This window comes from Takifugu flavidus, chromosome 2, assembly GCF_003711565.1.
Source record: "Takifugu flavidus isolate HTHZ2018 chromosome 2, ASM371156v2, whole genome shotgun sequence".
NCBI classification, from domain to species: domain Eukaryota; kingdom Metazoa; phylum Chordata; class Actinopteri; order Tetraodontiformes; family Tetraodontidae; genus Takifugu; species Takifugu flavidus.
In genome coordinates, this window is record NC_079521.1 from 4,774,974 (window position 1) to 4,797,575 (window position 22,602).

The 22,602-nt window shown below is 42.2% G+C and overlaps 1 protein-coding gene across 1 annotated transcript in view; it reads left to right on the forward strand.

The window, feature by feature from the left end:
- The window catches only part of galnt2 (UDP-N-acetyl-alpha-D-galactosamine:polypeptide N-acetylgalactosaminyltransferase 2), a 41,022-nt gene extending 19,475 nt beyond the window's left edge, over positions 1-21,547 (forward strand). Inside the window, exons 2-16 of the mRNA XM_057025708.1 lie at positions 8,752-8,836; positions 10,685-10,838; positions 13,170-13,268; positions 13,353-13,420; positions 13,507-13,572; positions 13,655-13,776; positions 14,383-14,470; positions 14,729-14,816; positions 14,910-15,013; positions 15,699-15,825; positions 16,389-16,481; positions 17,000-17,083; positions 17,247-17,373; positions 17,615-17,734; positions 17,858-21,547. Coding sequence (XP_056881688.1) covers positions 8,752-8,836; positions 10,685-10,838; positions 13,170-13,268; positions 13,353-13,420; positions 13,507-13,572; positions 13,655-13,776; positions 14,383-14,470; positions 14,729-14,816; positions 14,910-15,013; positions 15,699-15,825; positions 16,389-16,481; positions 17,000-17,083; positions 17,247-17,373; positions 17,615-17,734; positions 17,858-18,013 — 1,581 coding nt within the window. The 3' untranslated portion in view covers positions 18,014-21,547. The remainder of the gene's footprint in view (positions 1-8,751; positions 8,837-10,684; positions 10,839-13,169; positions 13,269-13,352; positions 13,421-13,506; positions 13,573-13,654; positions 13,777-14,382; positions 14,471-14,728; positions 14,817-14,909; positions 15,014-15,698; positions 15,826-16,388; positions 16,482-16,999; positions 17,084-17,246; positions 17,374-17,614; positions 17,735-17,857) is intronic.
- Positions 21,548-22,602: the final 1,055 nt, after the last annotated feature.

Sequence of the window (22,602 nt, forward strand, 5' to 3'; positions counted from 1 at the left end):
TGTGTGTGTGTCTGTCTGTCTGTCTGTCTGTCTGTCTGTCTGTCTGTCTGTCTGTCTGTCTGTCTGGGGGGTTGCTTATGTCTGGCTGGGTAGAGATGGAGGAGAAGAAGGGGGGACTGGTAGAAGAGAGAATAGGAGTAGTTGAGTTAAGCATTGTTACTGTTGTCATTGTAAGAAAAGGGATAATGTTGATCAAAAGTCTTACAGTCAGTCTTAAACTGGAATAAACACTGTGCCATGTCTTTCTCTGGTGACTGAAAGGGTAGATCATGATTCATACTATGATTCATATGACACATACCTATCCTTGAGGAAACCTGCATGACGAGACAACAGTTTTGTATTTCCAACTGCTCTTACCCACCACAGAATAAAGAAATCTCTCTTTGTGCCAGAAATGTTGCCGAACCAGTTACAAGAGTTGATATATGTAAAAGCCTTGGACTGAAGGCTTATGGTTTCCCGCTTAACATAGTTGACATATGATTAACATATTTGGAAGCATTAAACAAGTTGAGACAGTCTTTTCTGTGTCCCTGTGTGCCATAACAGACACTGATATACATCACACAAAATGGTACGGTATGCTAACGTCCATTAGCATACATACAGCTACATGACGCACAATGAACTCAGTAAGTGTCTGCTTTGTTAACGTAACATACGGTATTAACAGTCATTCAGATAACTATAACATAAAGAACATCCGAGCAAGTTTCCCAAACAATCAAGTTTCATTCCACGTCAGTAAATCCATTGAATTCTTCATCCTCGGTGTCACTTCTTAACAATTCCGCAAGGAGGTAGACGAAGCACCGCTTCCTGTTCTGCGTTGCTTTCGTCAGACCTGTCATCATTGCGGTTCCAATTATTCCGGCCTTTCTGAATCCCGACAGGATGGTTTCAGTTGTCATGGGCTTCACATGCTTTGTCGATCCATCCAATGACTTCCAGGAAAGTTGCATGGCGCATTCTCCCGGTTGCCGTGAAGCTGTGCTCTCCGTCCATCATTCACTGCTCCCACAGGTTACGCAAGGCTGCCTTAAAGCTCTGGTTCACGGAGATGTCAAGTGGCTGGAGAATTTTGGTTAAGCCTCCGGGGATGATGGCAGGCATGGAGTTGAAACCTTTTAATTCATCTTTGAACTGTGGCGTGATGTGCGCTCGCGTGCTGTCCATCACAAGCAGGGCTTTGCGCGTTCTAAAGAAGCCATCTGGACGTTTAGTGTAGCACTTCGTAAGCCATACGTTCATCATTTCGTGATCCATCCACCCTTTTTCATTCACGGCGATGGCAACTGAAGGAAATTGGATTTTTGGCATGGTTTTCTGTTTGAAAATGACCATTGGTGGCAATTTTGATCCATCTCCACAACATGCCAGCACCACTGTGAAGTGTGATTTCTCATGACCAGTTGTTACTATATTCACACTCTTTGGCCCTTTTTCTGCGACACTTCGGCCCATGGGAATGTCAGATGTGAGGGGGACCTCATCCATGTTAATAATATGGTCCGGTGTCAAGTTGTGCTCAGTTAAGTACCTTTCAACGAACTCACGGAAACTGCCAGCCTTGGCTTGGAAGTCTGCTAGCAGTTTCTGTCACATCGTTGTCCTCGCTCTGATAGAGAGGCGGTTGCGTTGCATGAAACGGTAACACCAAGAAGGTCCTCCCACAAAGTCATTTATATTAATTTCCTTGGCGACCACCTGGGCGTGGAGACGCAACTGCACTGTTGACAAGCCTCTCCCGGCGTTGTTCAAGCACCCATATGCGGACTCTTTCCTCTAGCTCTGGCCACCGAGCTTTTAGCCCGCGATTAGCTTTTTTTGTTTTTTCTCCGCTTTTCGCCAGTCCCTCACAAGTTTCTCGCTAACTCCGAACTTTCTTTCTGCTGCTCGATAACCATTTTCGGCTGCATATTTCACTACTTGCAGTTTATAATCTGCAGAATAGGATTTTCTTTTTGATGCCATTTTTCCTGCCCTTCTCAGTTGTATTTTTAAGCTACTGGTTCTGTTGAAATTTTAAATTTTCAGTGGTTCAGAAGTAGCGGGTAAAGGTACACACTCCTAGAGCGCCCTCTTGTGAAAATAAAGAACATGTGAAATTGCCGAAAGTAATAATGTATTTATTAAACATATAAGTCGCTCCGGTGTACAAGTCGCACCCCCCTCCCAAGCTATGAAAAAAAGTGCAACTTACAGAACTTATAGAAAATACGGTATATTAAAATTCAGAAAACTCTTCTAGGCATCCCTTGTTCTATTTTTATATTAGTTGAAGGTTATCGAAGAGGCTTCCTGAGATTGTCTAGGTTTTAAAAACATCCACTTACCGTATTTTCACGACTATAAGGTGCACTTAAAACACTGAGATTTTCTCAAAAATCAACGGTGCGCCTTATAATATGGTGCGCCTTGTGTGTGGACTGGGTTCCAAGCTCCGCCCATCGATTAGCGGCACACCTATGCGTAAGGACCCCCTAAAATGGCACCGGTCAAGCGACACCCGTATGAGGCTTACTTTAAACTGCAGGCCATCGAATATGCGGCTGAAAATGGCAATCGAGCAGCTGCAAGACATTTTAATGTGAGTCCATGGTCAGAAAGTGGAGAAAACAAGAAAGTGAACTGCGCCAAGTGAGGAAGACGAAGCTGAGTTTCTGCGGGAACAAAGCAAGGTAGCCCGAGCTGGAAGACCGAGTGGAACAGTTGGTTGTGGAACAGCGAACAACTGGAAGGGGCGTCTCTACTGTCACCATTTGACAAAAGGCCAAAGCGAAATGAAGAAATGGACATTGAGCACTTGAAGAAATGGACATTGAGCACTTCCAAGGAGGTCCGTCTTGGTGTTTTCGCTTTATGAGGAGGTGGCATCTCTCCATACGCGCAAGGACAACTGTTGCGCAGCGGCTGCCCACGGATTACCAGGAGAGGCTGGCCATCTTCCACACCTACTGCCGCGACAAAATAACCGCGCCCAGCCACATCACCAACATGGATGAACCGGTCGGTGAGTCTGATTCAGATGATGAAGAAGATGGCGATCTCAAGATGGCGCTGTAGCAGACGGCAGCCACTCCTCGCGCTCTACAGCACTGTGTGTGTTTTTACTCATTTTAGCTTGTTTTTAGTATTTCACTTCGTCAAGAAGTTACTTTTTATGCATCCCATGGATACGTCGACCGCACAGAGAAGAACCAGACCTCTCACTTACTCCAGAGAGGAGTTACTGGAACTCGTAAAAAATAAACACGGACGGAGACACCGGGTCCCAGCTGAGCTGCAGCGACACTACAGAGGCTGCAAAGCCGGGGCTAAAGTACAGGCGCGGCGAACAGAAAACTGGCGGAGGCACAAACCATCGCTCCCCTCTGTGATTATGGGCAACGTCAACTCTTTAACGAATAAGATAGACGAGCTGGCAGCCCTGGGAAACCAGCAGATTTACCGTGAGTGCAGCATGTTTATTCTCACAGAGACGTGGCTAACCGCTACCATACCCGACGCTAACGTGGACCTGCGAGGATTCACCGCAGTGAGAGCGGACAGGGACACAAAGGCATGCGGGAAGAGCAAAGGAGCGGGACTAATCATCTACACCAACAACCGTTGGTGTAACCCTGGCCATGTCTCTGTGAAGGCGGTTTTGTGTTCAAATCTGGAACTGTTAGCCGTCAGCATGCAGCCATATTACCTGCCCAGGGAGTTCAGTCACGTGATCGCCCTGTGTGTGTACATTGCCCCCACGGCCAACGGAGCAACTGCGTGTGAGAAGATCCACAGCGTCGCTGCACGGCTGCAGACCAAGCACCCTGAGGCCCTCCTGATCATCTCTGGAGACTTCAATCATGTGACCCTGGACTCCACACTGGCTGCTCTCCACCAGGTTATTGACTGCTCCACAAGAAACAACAGGACGATCGACCTACTGTACACCAACGTCAAGGAGGCATACAGAGTCATCGCTCTCCCCCCACTGGGCAAGTCAGACCACAACCTGGTGTACGTGCAGCCCCAGTACACCCCACTGGTCCAAAGGCAGGCAGCCTCCACACGCTCCATCAGGAGATGGACTCCTGCAGCAGAGGAGGCTCTGAAGGACTGCTTCAACATCACGGACTGGGATGTACTGCTGGGGGAGGACATAGATGGGATGACCGACCGTCTCACAGACTACCTCAATTTCTGTGTAGATGTGGTTGTCCCCACCAAGACTGTACAGTGTTATCCTAACAATAAGCCATGGGTAACACAGGAAGTCAAGGATGTCCTCAATAAGAAGAAAAAGGCCTTCAGAAATAAAGACAGGGAGGAGATGAAAGAAGCGCAGAGGGAGGTGAAACGCTGCCTGAAGGAGGCAAAGAACACCTACAGGAAGAAGGTGGAGAAGAAGCTGGCTGATAACAACATGCGGGACATCTGGGAAGGTGTCAGGACCATCACTGGTCACAAAGCCAAGACCAGCACGGAAGGGGGAGGAGTGGAGAGGGCAAACGACCTGAACCAATTCTTCAACAGGTTAGTCAGCCCACTCCACTCCAATCCTCTGCCCCCCACCTCAGCAGCCCAGCTCCCCTCCCCTCCACCCCTCCCCCCCTCCCCAGCAGCCGAGCCCCCCTCTACCCCCCCTCCCTCCAACCTGCCACCCACCACAACTTCCCCCAACCCCGCCTCCCCTCCTCCCTCCTCCACCTCCCCTTCCTCTACTGACCTCCCTCCTCCCACCCTTCCACCCTCTACCACCCCCATCCCCCTGCTCTCACCATCCCCACATCCTCCCTGCATCCCCCTGCTCTCACCATCCCCACATCCTCCCTGCTTCACGGCTGACCAGGTGAGGGGAGAACTGAGGAAGCTCCGGCCCCGAAAAGCAGCTGGACCAGATAGAGTCTGCCCCCGGCTCCTCAAGACCTGCGCTGCTGAACTCGGGGAGCCGCTACAACGGGTCTTCAACCTCAGCCTGGAGCTGGGGAAAGTGCCCACCTTATGGAAGACGTCCTGCATCATTCCTGTCCCCAAGAAGAACAGACTGAGTGAGCTGAACGACTTCCGGCCGGTGGCACTCACCTCACATCTGATGAAGACTCTGGAGCAGCTCTTCCTCAACCTCCTCAGGCCCCAGGTGCAGCACGCTGAGGACTCCTTACAGTTCGCCTACCGGGACAAGGTTGGTGTAGAGGACACCATCATCTACCTGCTGCACCGAGTCCACTCGCATCTGGACAAGGGGAGTGGCACAGCGAGAATCCTCTTTTTGGATTTCTCGAGTGCCTTCAACACGATCCAGCCCCTTGTCCTACAGGACAAGCTTCTACAGATGCGAGTGGACCCCTGCCTGGTTGCTTGGATCTCCAGCTACCTCACCGACAGGCCGCAGTTCGTCAGGATGAAGGACATCACGTCTGACACTGTGGTCAGCAGTATCGGTGCTCCACAGGGGACTGTGCTGTCCCCCATCCTCTTCACTCTGTACACCTCGGACTTCTGTTACAACTCTGAAATGTGTCACATTCAGAAGTTCGCTGATGACACAGCCATCGTTGGCTGTATCAGAGACGACGAAGAGGAGGAGTACCGGTGCGTGGTGAGGGACTTTGTTGCCTGGTGCCACAACAACGGCCTGCAGCTCAACACCTCCAAAACTAAAGAACTGGTCATTGACTTTGGGAGGGACCGACCGAGACCTAGACCAGTTCAGATAGGAACGGAGGAGGTGGAGGGCGTGCAGACCTACAAATATCTTGGGCTGTGGCTGGACAACAGGCTGGACTGGACAAGCAACACGAGGCAGCTGTACAAGAAGACCCAGAGCAGGATGTACTTCCTGAGGAGACTCAGATCCTTCAACATCTGCAGGGAACTCCTCTGGATGTTCTACCAGTCTGTGGTCGCCAGCGTCCTGTCCTACGCTGTGGTGTGCTGGGGGGGGGAGTGTGACAAAAGCAGACCTCTCCAGGCTGGAGAAGCTGATCAGGCGGGCCAGCTCAGTGGTTGGGATGAAGCTGAAACCTCTGGTGACAGTGGCAGAGAGGAGAACTATAGACAAGCTGCGGAGCATCATGGACAATGTCCGCCACCCTCTGCACACTGTCATCCACAGCCAGAGAAGCCTGATCAGCCAGAGGCTGCGCCTCCCCAAGTACAGGACAAACAGACTGGGGAACTCATTCATCCCCCGAGCCATCAGACTGTTCAACTCCTCACTGGGGGGGAGGAGGGCCAACAGAAGGACTGGAACAACACTGCAATAACATAATACTGGGACATCCATTCATTCAGTTCATTCATTCATTCAGTTCATTTATTTACATTTCTATAGTTTTATATTATATTCTATTTTTAATTTATTCTATTTTATTTCTTATTTTATTCTATTTTTATTTTTAATATTTTAAACAGTGCTGTACGTTTCTTTGGGGAGATGCTAATTTCCCTAATGGACACCCCCTAAAGGGATCAATAAAGTACCCTGATTCTGATTCTGATGATTCTGAAGAGGAATTCGGGATGTTGGACATTGAAATAGCGCAGCTGTTTAATTCAGATACAGAAGATGAAAACTTTTGATGGTTTTGTGGTGGGAGAATGAATAATTTGTTCAATAAATGTGTCGAAATTCACTGTCTTGCCCGTTGTCATTTTGTTACTGTATGTTTTAGCACGCGCCTAATAATACGGTGTGCCTTGTGTACATGTTAAATAGCACCCGTAACTGAGACTGTGACTTTTATTACAGTGCGCCTTATGGTCGTGAAAATATGGTACTTATTTTAACCAGCATGGCTCTGACAGAGCAATTTCAGATTCCTTTTCGTTTTGCAAATTTCTCAAACATTCTAAACTTAGATGGTATGGTGTATGATCAGTATTAGATGGTCAAATCCCAGTGTTCTTAGCATTCTGGCTTATTAACTGTGATTGTATTTGAAAAGCCTATTAGAACTCTACATGTCTAAAAACATTCCTTTTTGTGCCTTGCAGACAGGTCAGATTTTGTGCTGAGTCACTTTCTTATCAGTATTCAGTGCCTTGCTCTTGGACACTTCTGCAGCCTTCAGGGAAATGCAGCCTATCACGGGAGTGTGAACCTGAGCAGTACTCTCGAAGGACATTTGCCGTAATGGCTGACAGCTGTCCTGTCAGGCAGAGAGTGCATTTACAGCTTTTGGCACTTTTTCCATATTAATGGCCACTTACCCATAAATACAAGTTTGTCATTATTTTTGCATAATCCATTTTTTCATTGCATAATTAACTAAACTAACTAGTTAACTATGCAATAAAGACAGGTTGTAATTAGTTAATTATGTATTAATTTTTGGAGATGCTTAAACTTTTATTCCCCTTTCCTGGGGAATAATAAAAACCAAATGCCATTTTCATGCTCATTTATTCAGCCTTGGTAAACAACCCATGCATTAAAGAGACCAATGGAATTCAGTCAGGAGTTTGCGTAATTATGTAGCAGCAGCAGCGTGTTTTATCTCCTCGTGTCTTCCCCAACTGTGTGTCTTTTAAACTGTTGGTCCTTATCTAAGTCTATCAGTGGCTTATACTTGGACAATTTAAAGAAAGAGCGAGACTGGATCAAACACGCTCACACACAGACCTGTTCAACCAGAACAACACTAATGCAGGTTAAGTCAAAATGCGCAAATTTGAGATTTCACATGTTAAAATCACACACACCCATGGCATGATATGGCTGGGGATTATCCCATTACCAGATAAGGAGGTCTTCAGTGATTACTATATCGATTCTACAATTGGCAAACGTGGGTGCAGTAAGAACTGTCCACACATAATGAAGAATCCTCTCATTTTCATAGCTTGGCTGATATGAAAAGCTAATTTAAACCATAAAGTAGAAAGAAGTAGATTATATTTTCACCAGGTCCAAAAAGCACAGTGTACTAAAATGTTTTGATCTGACTTGTACAAGTTCTGTATCATCTGCTCTGGACTTAGCCTTTTAACTCTTTTAAGTCTTTTGGTTCAATCTGTCATATTTTTAGCAGTCATTGCTGATAAATCATGTGCAGTGGTCCATGAAGTCATGCATTGTTCTGATCATCTCTTAATGCTTCTGTCATAGTGCAGTCTATGATGAACTGCAGCACCCACAAATCTCAGGATTTGTCAGAGTGCTGATACAGCAGGAGCGCTCAGAATTCTCCCCCAGCCACTTGTGGTTCAATTTTTATTCAAAAAGATTCCCGTATTCAGTTTTGTCCTTCTGTGCCCTGTTCCTCTCGCTCCCACTTTCAGTTAAAACAGCTAAAAGTGACCTATTATATCCAAAAGTGCACTCATAAGGGAAGCCTTTGGTAATTACGAGCAGTAAAACAGTAAAACATTTTGCACACTTTGGAGGTGAACAGAAACTCCAGAGAAAATAACACGTCACACCATGGTCGTCTGAATTCAAGGACAAAATTCTGGGTGGGAATGGATGGCACCTAGAGACGTGCCAACCAGCTGAGTGGTTTTAATGGTAACAGATGAGCCTGAGATACCAGGGCATCATTGTGACATCAGCTGGCTCATGAGTGACTGTAAAGAAACACACCTGCATTCATTTGACTTAATAGATCAGATCAGAGTAAAAAAGCTCCTTTGTGTTGGATAAGTTCTCTCTTTCTCTTTCTTATCTGTGCCCCTCTTGTCCTATGCTTCTTTCCAGATGAGCTTGTTTCATTCCTGCTCACTTGTGGTTTTGATGTATCAATATTTGTTTAATTTCAGGACGAATGGGGATCCAGCGACTTGTCCAGCAGAAGTAAATCTCACAACTCTGACGACACCCACAATTTGGAGACTCTGCCACCAGGTAAGACACCAACTATCTGCTTCACAGTGATAATAATGTTGATCATATAAAACTGCATTTATATGTCTGAGAAGCACCCTTCATTTATATTGGTATATGCAGAAAATAGACCGTATCTCACTGTAACGTGGAACTTTAGATTTGGGGGGTGATACCCATGTGATTATGGTGGTAATGGGGTTGTTGATGTGTTCTTGGTTTGAACTATGCTTGAAAAGTAATGCAATAGCTTGATCAGCCAGAATGTGGACTTCATATCACATTGTTTTAATAGTAATGTAGTGAAAGTGGATGACCTAGGAGGACCATAAAGGTCAAGGTTTGGTGTTGTAACTCGTGTTATTGTAGTGCACAATTGTCAAAAGAGTAAAGCAATTGCATTCATTCAGAAATAAAATGTCCAATTATGAGCTAATTAAACGAATCATCTTATCTCTGACTATTCTGCTGGTCTTACTGTATAGAATTAGAGTAATTTCTCCCTTTGTATCAATACCGAAGGGCATTCCAGGGCATTACCTGTCATCGCTGATAGATGACGCAAATGTGCCTTCTACTTAAGTAGTGCTGTTCTAATGCAACAGTTTAGAATCAATAAAGTACATTTATAAATGTATCTATGAAGGCAACAAGCATTTTCTGAAGTGTGGGAGCAACAGCAGTTATGGCAGTGATAGTTTACTTTAGACAGTGTTCAACAGTTCAACAGACTGGGCTGTTGGGCTCCACAGAAGTGAAGCTGGACTGAAAACACAGGAAGATGGTCAAAATGGAAGCAAAATGTTACATTTAAGCAGGTGCTAGAACAGGACGGACTGGACGATGAAGACTGTATAGAGACTCAATAGGAGAAGCTGAAACATTAATTAATCACTACAATATCAACAAGGACATCACAGACTCTGATAGGAGCAGCAGCCTCTTAGACAGCATTATACAGTGATCCAAATCACAGTGAGTTATAGCACATTATCATGCCAGACACTTCCATGCGCTGTCAACACGGGCACAAATAGTCTCTCTGTGGGTTCTACGGCCTTGTCAGGCTTAGTTTTACTCTGTCTGACTGTCATATACACCATAGCTTAATATCTTGTTGCCATAGTATGTTAAACACAAGTCATTATCAAGGCATCTGCAACTGAGTTAATTAGTTGTTTGGTATATTTTAATATGCATGCATGTGTCTCAGCAATCCCTGGTAAACTGGCTCTCAGTAATCTGGCCAGACAGCTGCACTGCTCTCTGTTTGTCACAGTTGTTTAATTTAGGTTTTTATTTTGCTGTTGGATTAAATTTTTTTCATGTGGTAGATTCTTTTGCATTTTTCTAATGCTGGCAGTTTGACTTTTTTTCCTCAAACATTATTTTCCATTTTGCTGCATATGAGCATAAATCTCATGATGCTTTCCTCTGCATCATATCAATCTTTTGTCAAACAGCTTTCTGACAGCAAGGTTTCTCCCCCAACAGCTGTGACAGATTTTTGAATAAGCCATGCTGCTGCTTACATTTCATATTCCCCTGACATGTCATCCCATTCATTCCTCAGATGTTTTTCATTCATTTGCAAAGCACTGAGCTTTATCATTTCTTGATGTTTATAGTTTTGTATTTATTTCTTTATCTCTGCTTTAATTATTCATCTCACATGGTTGCTTTAAAGCAAAATGACAAATTTTGCAAGGAATGGGGATTTATCTTTGAGCTGCATCACCAAGAAGACAAGCTTAACTTTCTTCACCTTTGTTTACTTTTTATATAGACAAATTTAACAACATAAACTAAAAACCTGCCAGTTACAGTATGTCAGTGTGATGTTATCACATAAGTTGACTGTGTGTGCAGGTAAGGTGCGCTGGCAGGACTTTGACCAGGACCAGTATGTCGGAGCCACAGTCGTCCGACCAGGACAGGATCCCTATGCCAGGAACAAGTTCAACCAGGTGGAGAGTGATAAACTCCGTATGGACAGAGCAGTGCCCGACACAAGACACGACCAGTATGTCACTTTAATAATACAAACTATACCTAGATCTAATCACGCATTTAAACTGGCACAGTTTAGTTGCAGGATTTGTGTGCACAGACTCTTTTACAGTCCGTGTTAATAAATGGTACAAGGTTAATAATCAAAGTATGTATCTTTTTGTGCTTTTTTAAAATTTATTTATCTGATGAATTCAGGAAGCAGCCAAAGTTTCTTCATGGCACAAACACCTTATAATCACTTTAGACTCTTATCTCAAAGCTCATAACTGCAGCAGCTTTAATGTCATTTTCTTGTGTTTTTCATCATGGTTTTGAAGATATAAAATTGTGGTGAGGAAATTAGGAAGAGGAAATATGAGCATCAATATCTTAATCTGGATTTATGTTGGTGTTATTTAGCCGGAGGCTCGGGGTGGTTATTGTGGCGAGAGCCTTTCATGGCTGTCTTTTGTATACTACTTCTACAGTATTTTCAAAGGATCAGAAAGGTGAAGCTACAGACTCTCCATCCACATATCTATAGAAAATCACAAGTTTTTTTCATCTATTGAAGCTTTGTAGAGCTGAAAGGAATTACAATTTCATACCGGTTGTGGAGGCTGAACCAGCTCTATACCCTGCTTAGTGTGCTAGAAGCTTCATGGGACTTTCAACAACCAGTCAACATGTGGTTTGTTTATCTTGATTGTTGATGCATTCGATTGTGTCCCTTGTGATAGCATGTGGAGGGTGCTCCAAGAGTATAGGGTCCGGGGCCCTCTGCTAAGGGCTTTTCAGCCTCTGCACGACTGGGTCAGGAGCATGTTGGACTCCAGATGGGCCGTCCTTTGTCGCTGGTTCTGTTCAGAATTGTTATGGACATCATCTCTGCCTTTTCTAAAAGATGTTGTCCCGTTGGCTTTATAAGGCTAGGACCTTAAGCCTCATGTAGAGGAGTTGAAGTATCTCGGGGCCTTGTTCTCCAGTGAGGGAAAGATAAGCGTAAGATTGACAGGTGGATTGGTGCGGCCTCTGGAGTTATGCGGACGGAAAGTGACGCTCTTAATTTATTGGTCAGTCTCCACTCCCACTCTCACCTATGGTTGTGAACTTTAGGCTAGGGACATAATCACAGATACAAGTGGCCAAAATTAATTTCCTCAGAAGTGTGGCTGGGCGCTCCCTTATTTATAGCGTGAGAAGCGTAGTCACTTGGGAGAAGCTCGGAGTAGACCTGCAGCTTCTTTGCATTGAGAGAAGCCAGCTGGGTGGCTTGGGCACCCATTTCGGATGCTGCCTGGATGTCTTCCTAAGGAGATATACTAGGCATGTGTCACTAGGAGGATCCCTTCAGGAAGACCCGGGGCACACTACGTGTCTCGGCTGGCCTGGGAGCACCTCGGAATCCTTCTGGAAGAGCTGGAGGAAGTGTCTGGGCATCTCTGCTTAGACTGACCCAGCCCCAGACAAAGCGGATGAAGAAGAGACAAGCCAAATTTTAATAGATGAAAACATGTTTTTGAATCTTGTAGCGTGAAATATTTTCCCCCTTTCAATTGAATTTTAAGAGCTACATGCTGCTTACAAATGATAGGGGTAGCATTAAATAAAGTGCTGGGGGAACCCAGTCATTCACAATGAGTTTTAGGATGAATGCCACCACAATAATGAAGCAGGATTCATGATAGTAACACCAGTATTTTCCAGTTATCTACTTTACAAAATCATTTTTTGTGAAAAGTAAGAAAATGAAAATGACCCATCACCACAAATCTGTATGATTATTTTTTATGATAAATTGTGAAACAAAAAGATTCCTCCATCATATTCAGTCAGTCTTAAGTCAAATAAACCTTAAATGTGCAGTGATCCAGCCCCGCTGGTATATTGACATACGCTGCCACAGTTGAAAGCATCAGGCCTAAGAATAAGAGTATGTCCACTATTGAGCATGCATTGACCCAACATTGGCTGAGCATGGAGAAGCACTGAAGCTTGGATGGGAAAAACTGTCAGAGAGATATAAAGGAACTTTGGTGTTTATTAGACACACAGAGACTCACACAGATGCGCACACACACACTTTTAGATAAAAGCAACTGTGCATCTGCTGTTTCCAAACTTAGACTTGCTGGTGTAGCAGAGGCATTGGACATTCAAACCATATGTAAGGACTGCATGTGCATGAGACATGTTTAAGAAATGCTAGCTTTGGCAATATTTTTTAAATAATTCTATCAATTGTTTTAATTTGAAAACAGTTTTTTATTTATGTGCTTATGTTCACCCTTGTTTATGTAGTCACTACTGGATGCTCTTTATTCAGGTTTTAGATCCTAATGTAAACTGTTTGTTTGTGCAGTTGCAGACATAAACAGTGGAAGTCAGATCTGCCAGCCTCCAGTGTCGTCATCACCTTCCACAATGAAGCTCGCTCGGCTCTGCTACGAACTGTGGTCAGGTAGGCCAAGAACATAGTGCTTAGTTTATGATTCCTTTTCTTTCATTTCCCCCTGTCTGTCTTTCTGTCTGTCTGTCTGTTCAGCGTCCTGAAGAAAAGCCCTCCTCACTTGGTCAAAGAGATCATTCTGGTGGACGACTACAGCGATAACCGTTAGTATTGACCCCAAACTGAATACGACCAGTGCATAAATATAGTGTCTGGGGTCTATTTGGGACAAACTTTGTGTTTCTTTCAGCGGAGGATGGAGCCTTGCTGGGGAAGATCGATAAGCTTCGCGTCCTGAGAAATGATCGTCGAGAGGGTAATCAGACCTTTATTGATTTGTTTGATGTTTGATGAAGCAATTGTGTACATTGCTGTTTTGGTACTGATGTTTCCCTTAGGACTGATGCGTTCAAGGGTCCGTGGTGCAGATGCAGCCACAGCACCAGTTCTCACCTTCTTAGACTCTCACTGTGAGTGTAATGACCACTGGCTAGAGCCATTACTGGAGAGAGTCGCTGAGGTACACACACACACACACACACACACACACACACACACACACACACACACACACACACACACACACACGAATCAAACTCCAAGTTCCATTTCTTGATTTCTGATATAATGAAGAAATACTTCTATAACATTTTTTTTTAAAGTGATAACCTGGGAACAAATTGTAAACCGGCCAGAAGTAAATTCTTGGCTGAGGCATCAGGTTAATGGCCATCTTACAAAAATGTGACTGACCTCTTGAATTATTCTTTCAGAAACATACTAAACCTTAAAGTTGAACTGAAATTGTTCAGTAATATTTGGAATAATTTTAATCAAATGGAATTTTAGTGTGAAGTAGGTTACAGAGTAAAATGGAAGTCATTATTTAACTATTCATTCGATGTGTTAAGATGCAGTCTGATTCTGTATTTGAGCGTGAGGGTTTAATCCTCATGTACTAAATTAACGCATCCAATCCAACAACATGTATAAAATAAAGAATTTTACACAATATTTGTTTTACTACAGCAATAACCTTTAAAATTAAATGAACACCAAAATTGCAAAAAAATATTAATTTCTGTTAAACCTTTGGACTCACTGACATTTTATTCTTTGTGTCTAGGACAAGACCAGGGTTGTTTCTCCTATTATTGATGTCATCAACATGGACAACTTTCAGTATGTCGGCGCCTCAGCTGATCTGAAAGGAGGTACACTAAGCAGAGCGATATAGTTGCTGTTAATGGTTTATGCTTTCTGAATTAACCGACTGCTTAGCAACACACAGCATATCTTCTTGTGGTTTCACTCAGTCTGAACACAACACAGTCACATTTACTATGGGTTTATTGTCATTCCCGTTGGGCTGTTTTGGAAGATTCCCATTCTTTTGGTTTAATATCCTTTTATAATCAACAGAAAGCACAGCATTAGTTTTAACTCAACTTTTTGTGTCTTCACATCATCAGGTTTTGACTGGAATCTGGTATTTAAATGGGACTACATGACTCTGGATCAGAGACGAGCCAGACAAGGCAACCCAATTGCTCCCATAAAGTAAGAGAGAACTTTCCGGTTTCTATCCACAGCTAACCTTATGCTTTCTTTGTCCATTTCATCATCTTGTGCTTTTTACCCCTACCTCTGCAGGACTCCGATGATAGCAGGAGGTCTATTTGTCATGGATAAGGAATACTTTGAGCAGTTGGGAAAATATGACATGATGATGGATGTGTGGGGAGGAGAAAACCTGGGTGAGTGCTGCCTCAGTGTACCTCGCAAAGAGGAACAGGAAGTTGGTGGAATCGCATTTGATGTGGCTTACAAATAATGTGTCAAGTGGCTTTTTCAGCTGTCAGGGAAAAAGTGGAGTTACAGAAAACAGTAATAAAAATGTGATTAAGAGTGAAACAATGGCTGGGAAACAAGTCTTATCCTAACCAATAAGAGGTTTTACCAGAGGCACGAACGTCCTTCAGGAGAGACTGATGTCTATCAAGTCAACCCTCGGGAGTTTATCTAGGGTTTCTATGCAAAAACATGATAAAGGGAACGTCCTTCCAAATGATATTAAGTTGAGTCTTTCAGGTGCCAGTTGATTTCAGAAAATTACAGAGTTAATGGGAAAGTCTTTATGGCCTTTACTGAGGGGAGAGAACCACATTGTACACAACAGACCTCATTTAAAAACGAGCACAATGAAAAAACATTTTTCTCTCCCCCATGCTTTGCTCTAAATGCAGCAGAGAGATTCTGGAGAATAAACAGAATCATTCACGCTTCTCTTGAGAAGACATAGTGACTCACAAGGGCATCGGCACTTGAGATACTAGTTTATACATCCACCCATTGAGACAACATATATGCAGATATATAGAAATCTGACAGTAAATAATGTATGAGGTTCTGACCTTGAAATTGTTTTCCAAATATTTTTAGAGATCTCATTTCGGGTGTGGCAATGTGGTGGAAGTCTGGAGATCATTCCCTGCAGCAGAGTTGGACACGTCTTCAGAAAGCAGCATCCGTACACCTTTCCAGGAGGCAGCGGCACTGTATTTGCAAGGTGAAGTACCCAGGTTTTTAATGAGCCCGTTGCGGCATGACATGCAAAATTCATTTGTGTGTCCTCTTATATAGGCTATATGCTCATCAGCTCTCTGTCTAATCAGAATGAAGACCCAAACATCTTCTCCTTGGGGGAGCTGCCAGGCAGCACCTATTCTGTTTGTTTAGATGATTGTACCTAAGAGTTTGTCATTCTGATGCTGAAGAAGATTTACTTCTTGTTTCCTGTCATATATTTTCATTTGCTGGACTTTGAACCTTTCTGTTATTGAAATAGAGTGTGAGCCATGTTGTATTATTACAGCTGACACAGGAACTTGGCTGTGTCACATACACGTGTCTTTTCAAATTAGTTTAACTGCCGCAAAGTTACTGGTTTACCCCAAGTGAACTCTGGCATCTGGTGGTTGTCACGCTGTTTGAAAAATTGTTGAGCGAGCAGAAAAAAGGGTTTGGGTCTGTTTGTGCCATAAATATCTATCAAACATACCCATAAACATTCCACACTTAGGTCCCACTTTAACCAGTTTCATGACTTCTCTTTATGATGTTTTCTCTCAGGAACACAAGGAGAGCAGCAGAGGTTTGGATGGATGAATATAAAAACTTTTACTATGCTGCCGTCCCCTCTGCAAGAAACGTCCCTTATGGAAAGTAGGTGTGATAATGTATGGCCAACAGATGATGGCATTATAAAGGGAGGTGATGAATTGTTATTTTACGTGATTTCTGGGTTAGCATTATATCAGGCCAAACTCCTTAAATTGATGGGATATTAGGCATTAATGTAGCTTTAAACAGAGCATTGAATTTGAACACTGATCAAAAGGCTGATTAAGGCCTGATAACGATGGACATGTTGATGGACACATGTCGGACTGGGAGAATCAGATGAGAAGAATCAGTAAAAAAACAGATGTCCCAGTTTGCATTTATGGTTTTCAAAAGATAAATATTAATAAAAATGTATTATTGACACATTAATTTTTCTTTTTTCTTACACTATCTCAAATAAAATTCACATTATCATTCATTCTTTACATGGCTGGTTAATATATTGTCATTTACAAAAAAAAACTGGTATCCTGTCATCTATGTTTGGTGTCATTTTACCTTTACGGCAATATCTATACTTCCCAATTATAACACCCAAATCTTTGGTTCTTTCTCAGTATCCAGAGTCGTTTGGAGTTAAAGAAACGAGTAGGCTGTAAGCCATTTAAGTGGTACCTGGAAAATGTTTACCCTGAACTACGGTGAGAATTAATTTTCCAATAGAGGACTGTCTAAATTGTATTTAATTTTTGTAGCTCTTCAAGTCGTTATCATATTTTTATGGGAGATATTTATGGAAATATTAATAATTGTTGAAGATATTTATGGAAATAACATAACGCTGCTTTTTTCCCTGCTACTCAGAGTCCCAGATCACCAGGATATAGCATTTGGGGCCCTGCAGCAGGGAGGAAACTGTCTGGATACTTTGGGTCATTTTGCTGATGGTGTTGTGGGCGTCTATGAATGCCACAATGCTGGAGGCAACCAGGTAGCGTTAAACAAACACACACAAGTCAGCTTGGTAGATTCCTACTCTAAAGAACTGGGTGACTTCTTTGGTGAAAGCATTGAGATATAGTATCCATCTCAATAACTCAAGACAAAGACTGCCTGGATTTTAGTGGCAAGAGATCAAAGGTCAAGCTGGAAGTCTAATAAATCTTTAGTCTTAGCCGCAGTGAGATTTCTGGGATCCTTTTACTAATGTTTCACTTCTTTATTCGTTTAAGGAATGGGCCCTGACTAAGGATAAGTCAGTCAAACACATGGACTTGTGTCTGACGGTAGTGGACAGAACAGCCAGTTCCCTCATAAAACTACAAGGCTGTCGAGAGAATGACAGCAGACAGGTAAAAGTTTGCATTCAAGGTCCTTTGGAGAGCTAATAGTTGCAAGTAGAATTACACAAATCCCTGCAGTTTGAAGAACTAATTTATTTTTTTTTAATGACGTGAATCATTGTGTGTCAACAGAAATGGGAGCAAATTGAGTCCAACTCGAAGCTCCGCCATGTTGGCAGTAACCTCTGCCTGGACAGCCGCAGTGCCAGAATGGGTGGGCTTACTGTGGAGGTCTGCAGCCAGAGCCTCAGCCAGCAGTGGAAGTTCACCCTCAACCTGCAGTCATAGGGGCTGGTCCACATCCTCCCACGATTTGGAATGTGGAGAAACACACTGAATGAAGAGGACCAGATGAAGATGGACATGGACTTTAGAGGGACAGACCAAAATGATGTCCCCCCTCTCAGAGGTGCACCTGGTCCTGTCTATTCACCTCTCCCCCTCTTCAACACTCCAGAAAAACATTGGAGGAGGTGCTTGTAGACCCCAGTGGAATAAATGGGAAATAATTTGTTGAATTGGTGGTTACAGAGTTGACTATGAAGATAAAAGCAGCAAGAGGCTATCCATCCAAACTACATACCTCAGTGTTTTTCATTGATGGTTCAAATGATTAATTAAATATTTGTTCTTTTACTTTTTCGATGCCTGGATGTTAAGAACTGGTGGTTTTATTTTGCATTTACTTTATTTCATTATAAATCTGTTTATTTCTTATACTTAAATCTATACGGACAATAGCAAATCTTGTTTCTTTACTAAAAGCATCACATGGTGGTATTTGTCATAGTGGCTCAATTGCAGAGGTTGTGGTTTTTGTTGACGTTTAGGTGTTGGCTGATTTGAATGTCGGAAATCACCCCGATGCTTTTCTACTATTCATCTCTTCGCGGTTTACAGGATGGACACTGGTTTTTAAAAAAAATTGCAGATGAAAAAAGTGAAGCTGTGTGTTCCATTTTTTTATTATATATTTTTCCTGGAGACACTGTGCAGGAGGTACCACACCTGCGTTGGCTGCAAATCCAGCTCTAGAAACTGGGAAGTATCTTCAAGCCTGTCTACAAGATTTATTGTGCGTCTTTGGGCTGTGACAGCAACTGCTACATTATTGTCTGCATCATTATGTCTCCAAATTAGCAATCTGTCATTCTTCATTTTTGTTGACTCTTGTCTAAAAACATTTTTTGTCTTATAGGAAGAGAGGAGAGAGGGTTTTCAAGTTTTTAAAAGTTTTAGTTTGCTTGCAGTTTTACTGCTGCCATTGGTACAGAGCAGTTCTGAGCAGTTTCAGCAGTCATGTTGTTATAGCAATTACACCAAAATTGGATATAAATTCTTTAAAGATGCAAAAATCAGATCAATCTCAAACTGACAGGTTGGTGGTGAAGATTTTTTTTTTGTCCATGAAAAGATGCAATAAGCGGCAGAAGGGAAAACCAGAGGCACTGGATGGATCTTCTTGGATTTGGTGTCTTCTTTGTTGACAAATTCAAATCTCGTTCATTTCAGCCCAGCAGCAGATGACAAATGGGCAATAAACACATTCAATGCTCCCATAGTTCCACAGTGATTTCTTTCTAAAGTCTATAAGATGGCTCTCACTTTTCTTTTTCTTGATGTCTCTGACTCTCAAGACTACTTGATTCCTATGGTTTAATGGCAATGTTCCTTTTCTCCAGTTTGTGAACACTGGCTTTATGATTGAGGCACTGCTGGTATTTCTTGTGTACCACAAATTTGTCAGATTCATCATGGTTTCACTTAACTGCTATACTCTCCTGTTCTGATGTACTTCACCGATGAGTAAAAATGCTGCAGTTTGGGACACAGGATGAAATTCAGTCACTCGCCACACAAAACAACCTTACCACAAAACAGCATTGGACACTATACACTGCCTGACAGAGCCAGGCTATTGAAATGGCCTGTTCTGTTTCTTAAGGTTGGAAAGAAGCTGCAGCCTGTTTTTTGTCCTGTGAGCTCCTTAGTATTTGTCTTGCAGATTTACATGTTGAGCACTCCTGATGGTTTGTTTTACCGGTTTACCGTAACTGGCCCAGACAGATGGCTGCACTCACTCACACTCATTCTTCCTCTCAGTCTATGTGAACTTTGCTTCTGAAATGTGACTGGCACCAGTTTTTTGTTTTTGCTTTGCCTTTTAATGTTCATTCAACTGTAAAGAAAAGTGATTTAAGTCAGCAGCTGATTGAATAGCCTATCCTGAGACTTGACAGGTTGCTGCATTGTGCTGTGGGACATGAAAAACACAGACAAGGGGTTTATTTTGGTTTCATTATAGACGGGAGGTGGGGATTGCTGGGAAATGATAAAATATAAAGAATAGAATATTGCAAGTCAGTGATTGGAACATAAATTAATAGATCCACGTTTACTCTGGAGTCAAATTAAGCATCGTTGTGGGTGAAAATCTGCAACACTAGGATGTTTTTTTCATGCTCCTCAGAAATGCTTCCATTGTTCCTCATATACTTTTCTTATTGGATGATATTTGTTTGCTCCTTTAGTGCATTTGATATAGGTGCTGTCATTTTAATCCAGCACTCTTTTACGTTTACTGGACTAATTAGTAATTGTTAATGCCAAACTGTTGCTAATGGAGAAGAGAGATGGGCTTTGTCGCTACGGGTCATTTAATATTTTAACGGTGGTCTGGAGCCCTCTGGCGTCACTCTTGAGTATCAAAGCCTGAAAAGAGAACTAAAGGTTTTAAAGATGGAAACCTGAGGTTTACAATGCAAACCGGAGAGTTTCAAACTCTTCCCTCCTTATTTACACTTTACCCTTTTACGCTCTTTGGTTCCTCCTATTGTGACCAGACTTCCGTTTTAGATTTGCATCAGTTTTTTAGATTAACCTGCCATGTCAATATTGTTAACTAAAACACAATTGTTTTTAAACTAGTCTTATTAGCCTATTCCTCCAGATATTATATTTTATAATTATTTTTTTAATGTTGTACTTTGAGGAGAATAGTGAAACAGTTGTAGTCCAAGATTAAAGTTTCCACCTTTAGCACAGTGTGCCACAGTTCCCTTCTTGTTTTTAGAAGAATTGCAAAGAATGTGTCTAATCTTGGAAACGGGTTCGTTAACAGTATGGCACGTTTAACCTGTAAAATATGGGGACATGTCAGTTTTTCTTTTGTTTTAAATATAAATCAAATGTATGGATAACTGAATCTTAAGCTTACAGGGGTATTAATATGAGGACTATCTCAGTGTTTTTAATTTAAGATGGAATATCTAACTGAGCACCTAAAAACATCTTCCCCACAGAGCAAAAGCAACTTCATCCATATTCACTGTGTTTTGCATGGAAATAGGCAAATGTTTTCCATTACAAAAAGAGAATGTGTAAATCTTTGTTCCTAAATAGGAGGATCCATCACCTCACATCCTCTTTGATCATTTTTAAGAGCCTTTTCTGATGTGCATCATTCTGCTGAGACACCCAGCTGTATTTTACTACCATTTTCATGAAGGAACAATGACACTAAGCTGTCTTTTCGGTGGTCATTACCTAAAAAGAATTTGATTTTTAGGTAGCCTACTGTGGTTTGTACCACAGTGGTGTAATGAGGGGGGTCACACGTGTAAAAGTGTATATTTTTGTATATACCTACATCAGTGTGTTTGTACAGTATGTACATATAGACACAGTGTACTCGGCTACAGTTCATAGTTTTGTTGTCAGACTGTACAGCACTTTGTTTTCCTGTTTTATAGATGCTACAGAACTTCAAGTTTGAATGTGGAGGTGATTAACTTAAATAAATGCATTTATATATAATCTAAACAGTGTCCAATATTTCACTTTACTTAAATGGTGAATGCACTCATCATGCATACACATTTTCTCATGGTCTTGCAGTTTTTATGCTAATTATCAGAAAATTGCTTTTGAAATGTATTCCAAAATATTAAAACATAATATTAGCAATATAATGATAAGAGACGGGAATGTTTACCGGGAGCTTATGCTACAAGAGAAGCAGTCTTTTTTATAAATTATTAATTTGCATTTGCCCTACAACAAAGTGTAACATTAAACGCTGTAGCAGATAGTAAAAATATTGGTCTGCACTGAGAGTGCCGACCAAATGTGCAGCATTTTTACATTTATATTTACAGCGAAAACAAAAGCTATGTAAAATCCTGGAGCCTAGTCGCTACATTTTGTCTGGACCAACAGGTGGACGATGGTAAAAAGCTACTTTGTAAACTTTGTTTTTTCTGCCGTCAGTTCATAAGAGGGGGCTAAAACCAACACTGAAGACATCAACAGCAGAAACGCAGTTAAAAACACTTGATGTAATTCAAAGTACATCAATTAGATTATGCTTGGAAGCCATGAAAACATCACCAATATCAGCATGACAGGTAGAAATGGGGGTAATGCCACTTGAACCAAGAAGAATTTAAATTACGGTTTGCTGGGTTAAAGTTACCGGGGCAAGGAATCAATCATCCAGCAACATGGAAACAACAGAAAAGCAAGCAGAAATGTTTTGGATGGTGTGTGGAAAGGAAAGCTGAAAGGCTGGGGATGACAGCAAACACTCATGTCCTGTGATCATTCTACATCCAGAGGTACAGCAGGTGTATCATGGTGTACAGAAACAAATCAAGAGTTAAAGCCGCAAGTTCTAATTAGCTTTTGAAGAAAAGTGAAAAGCTTCACAATTTAATGTCACCCACGTGTTATTATAGAGCAATCCAAACATGAAGGCAATCTGATCAAACCTACAGGAAAATGTTGTTAAAATGTGGGACCTGAAAATGTCACTTAACATCTTCCTTCAATCAATTATCATTGTTGTTCATTTTACAGTAGAGCATCATCAAGGATTT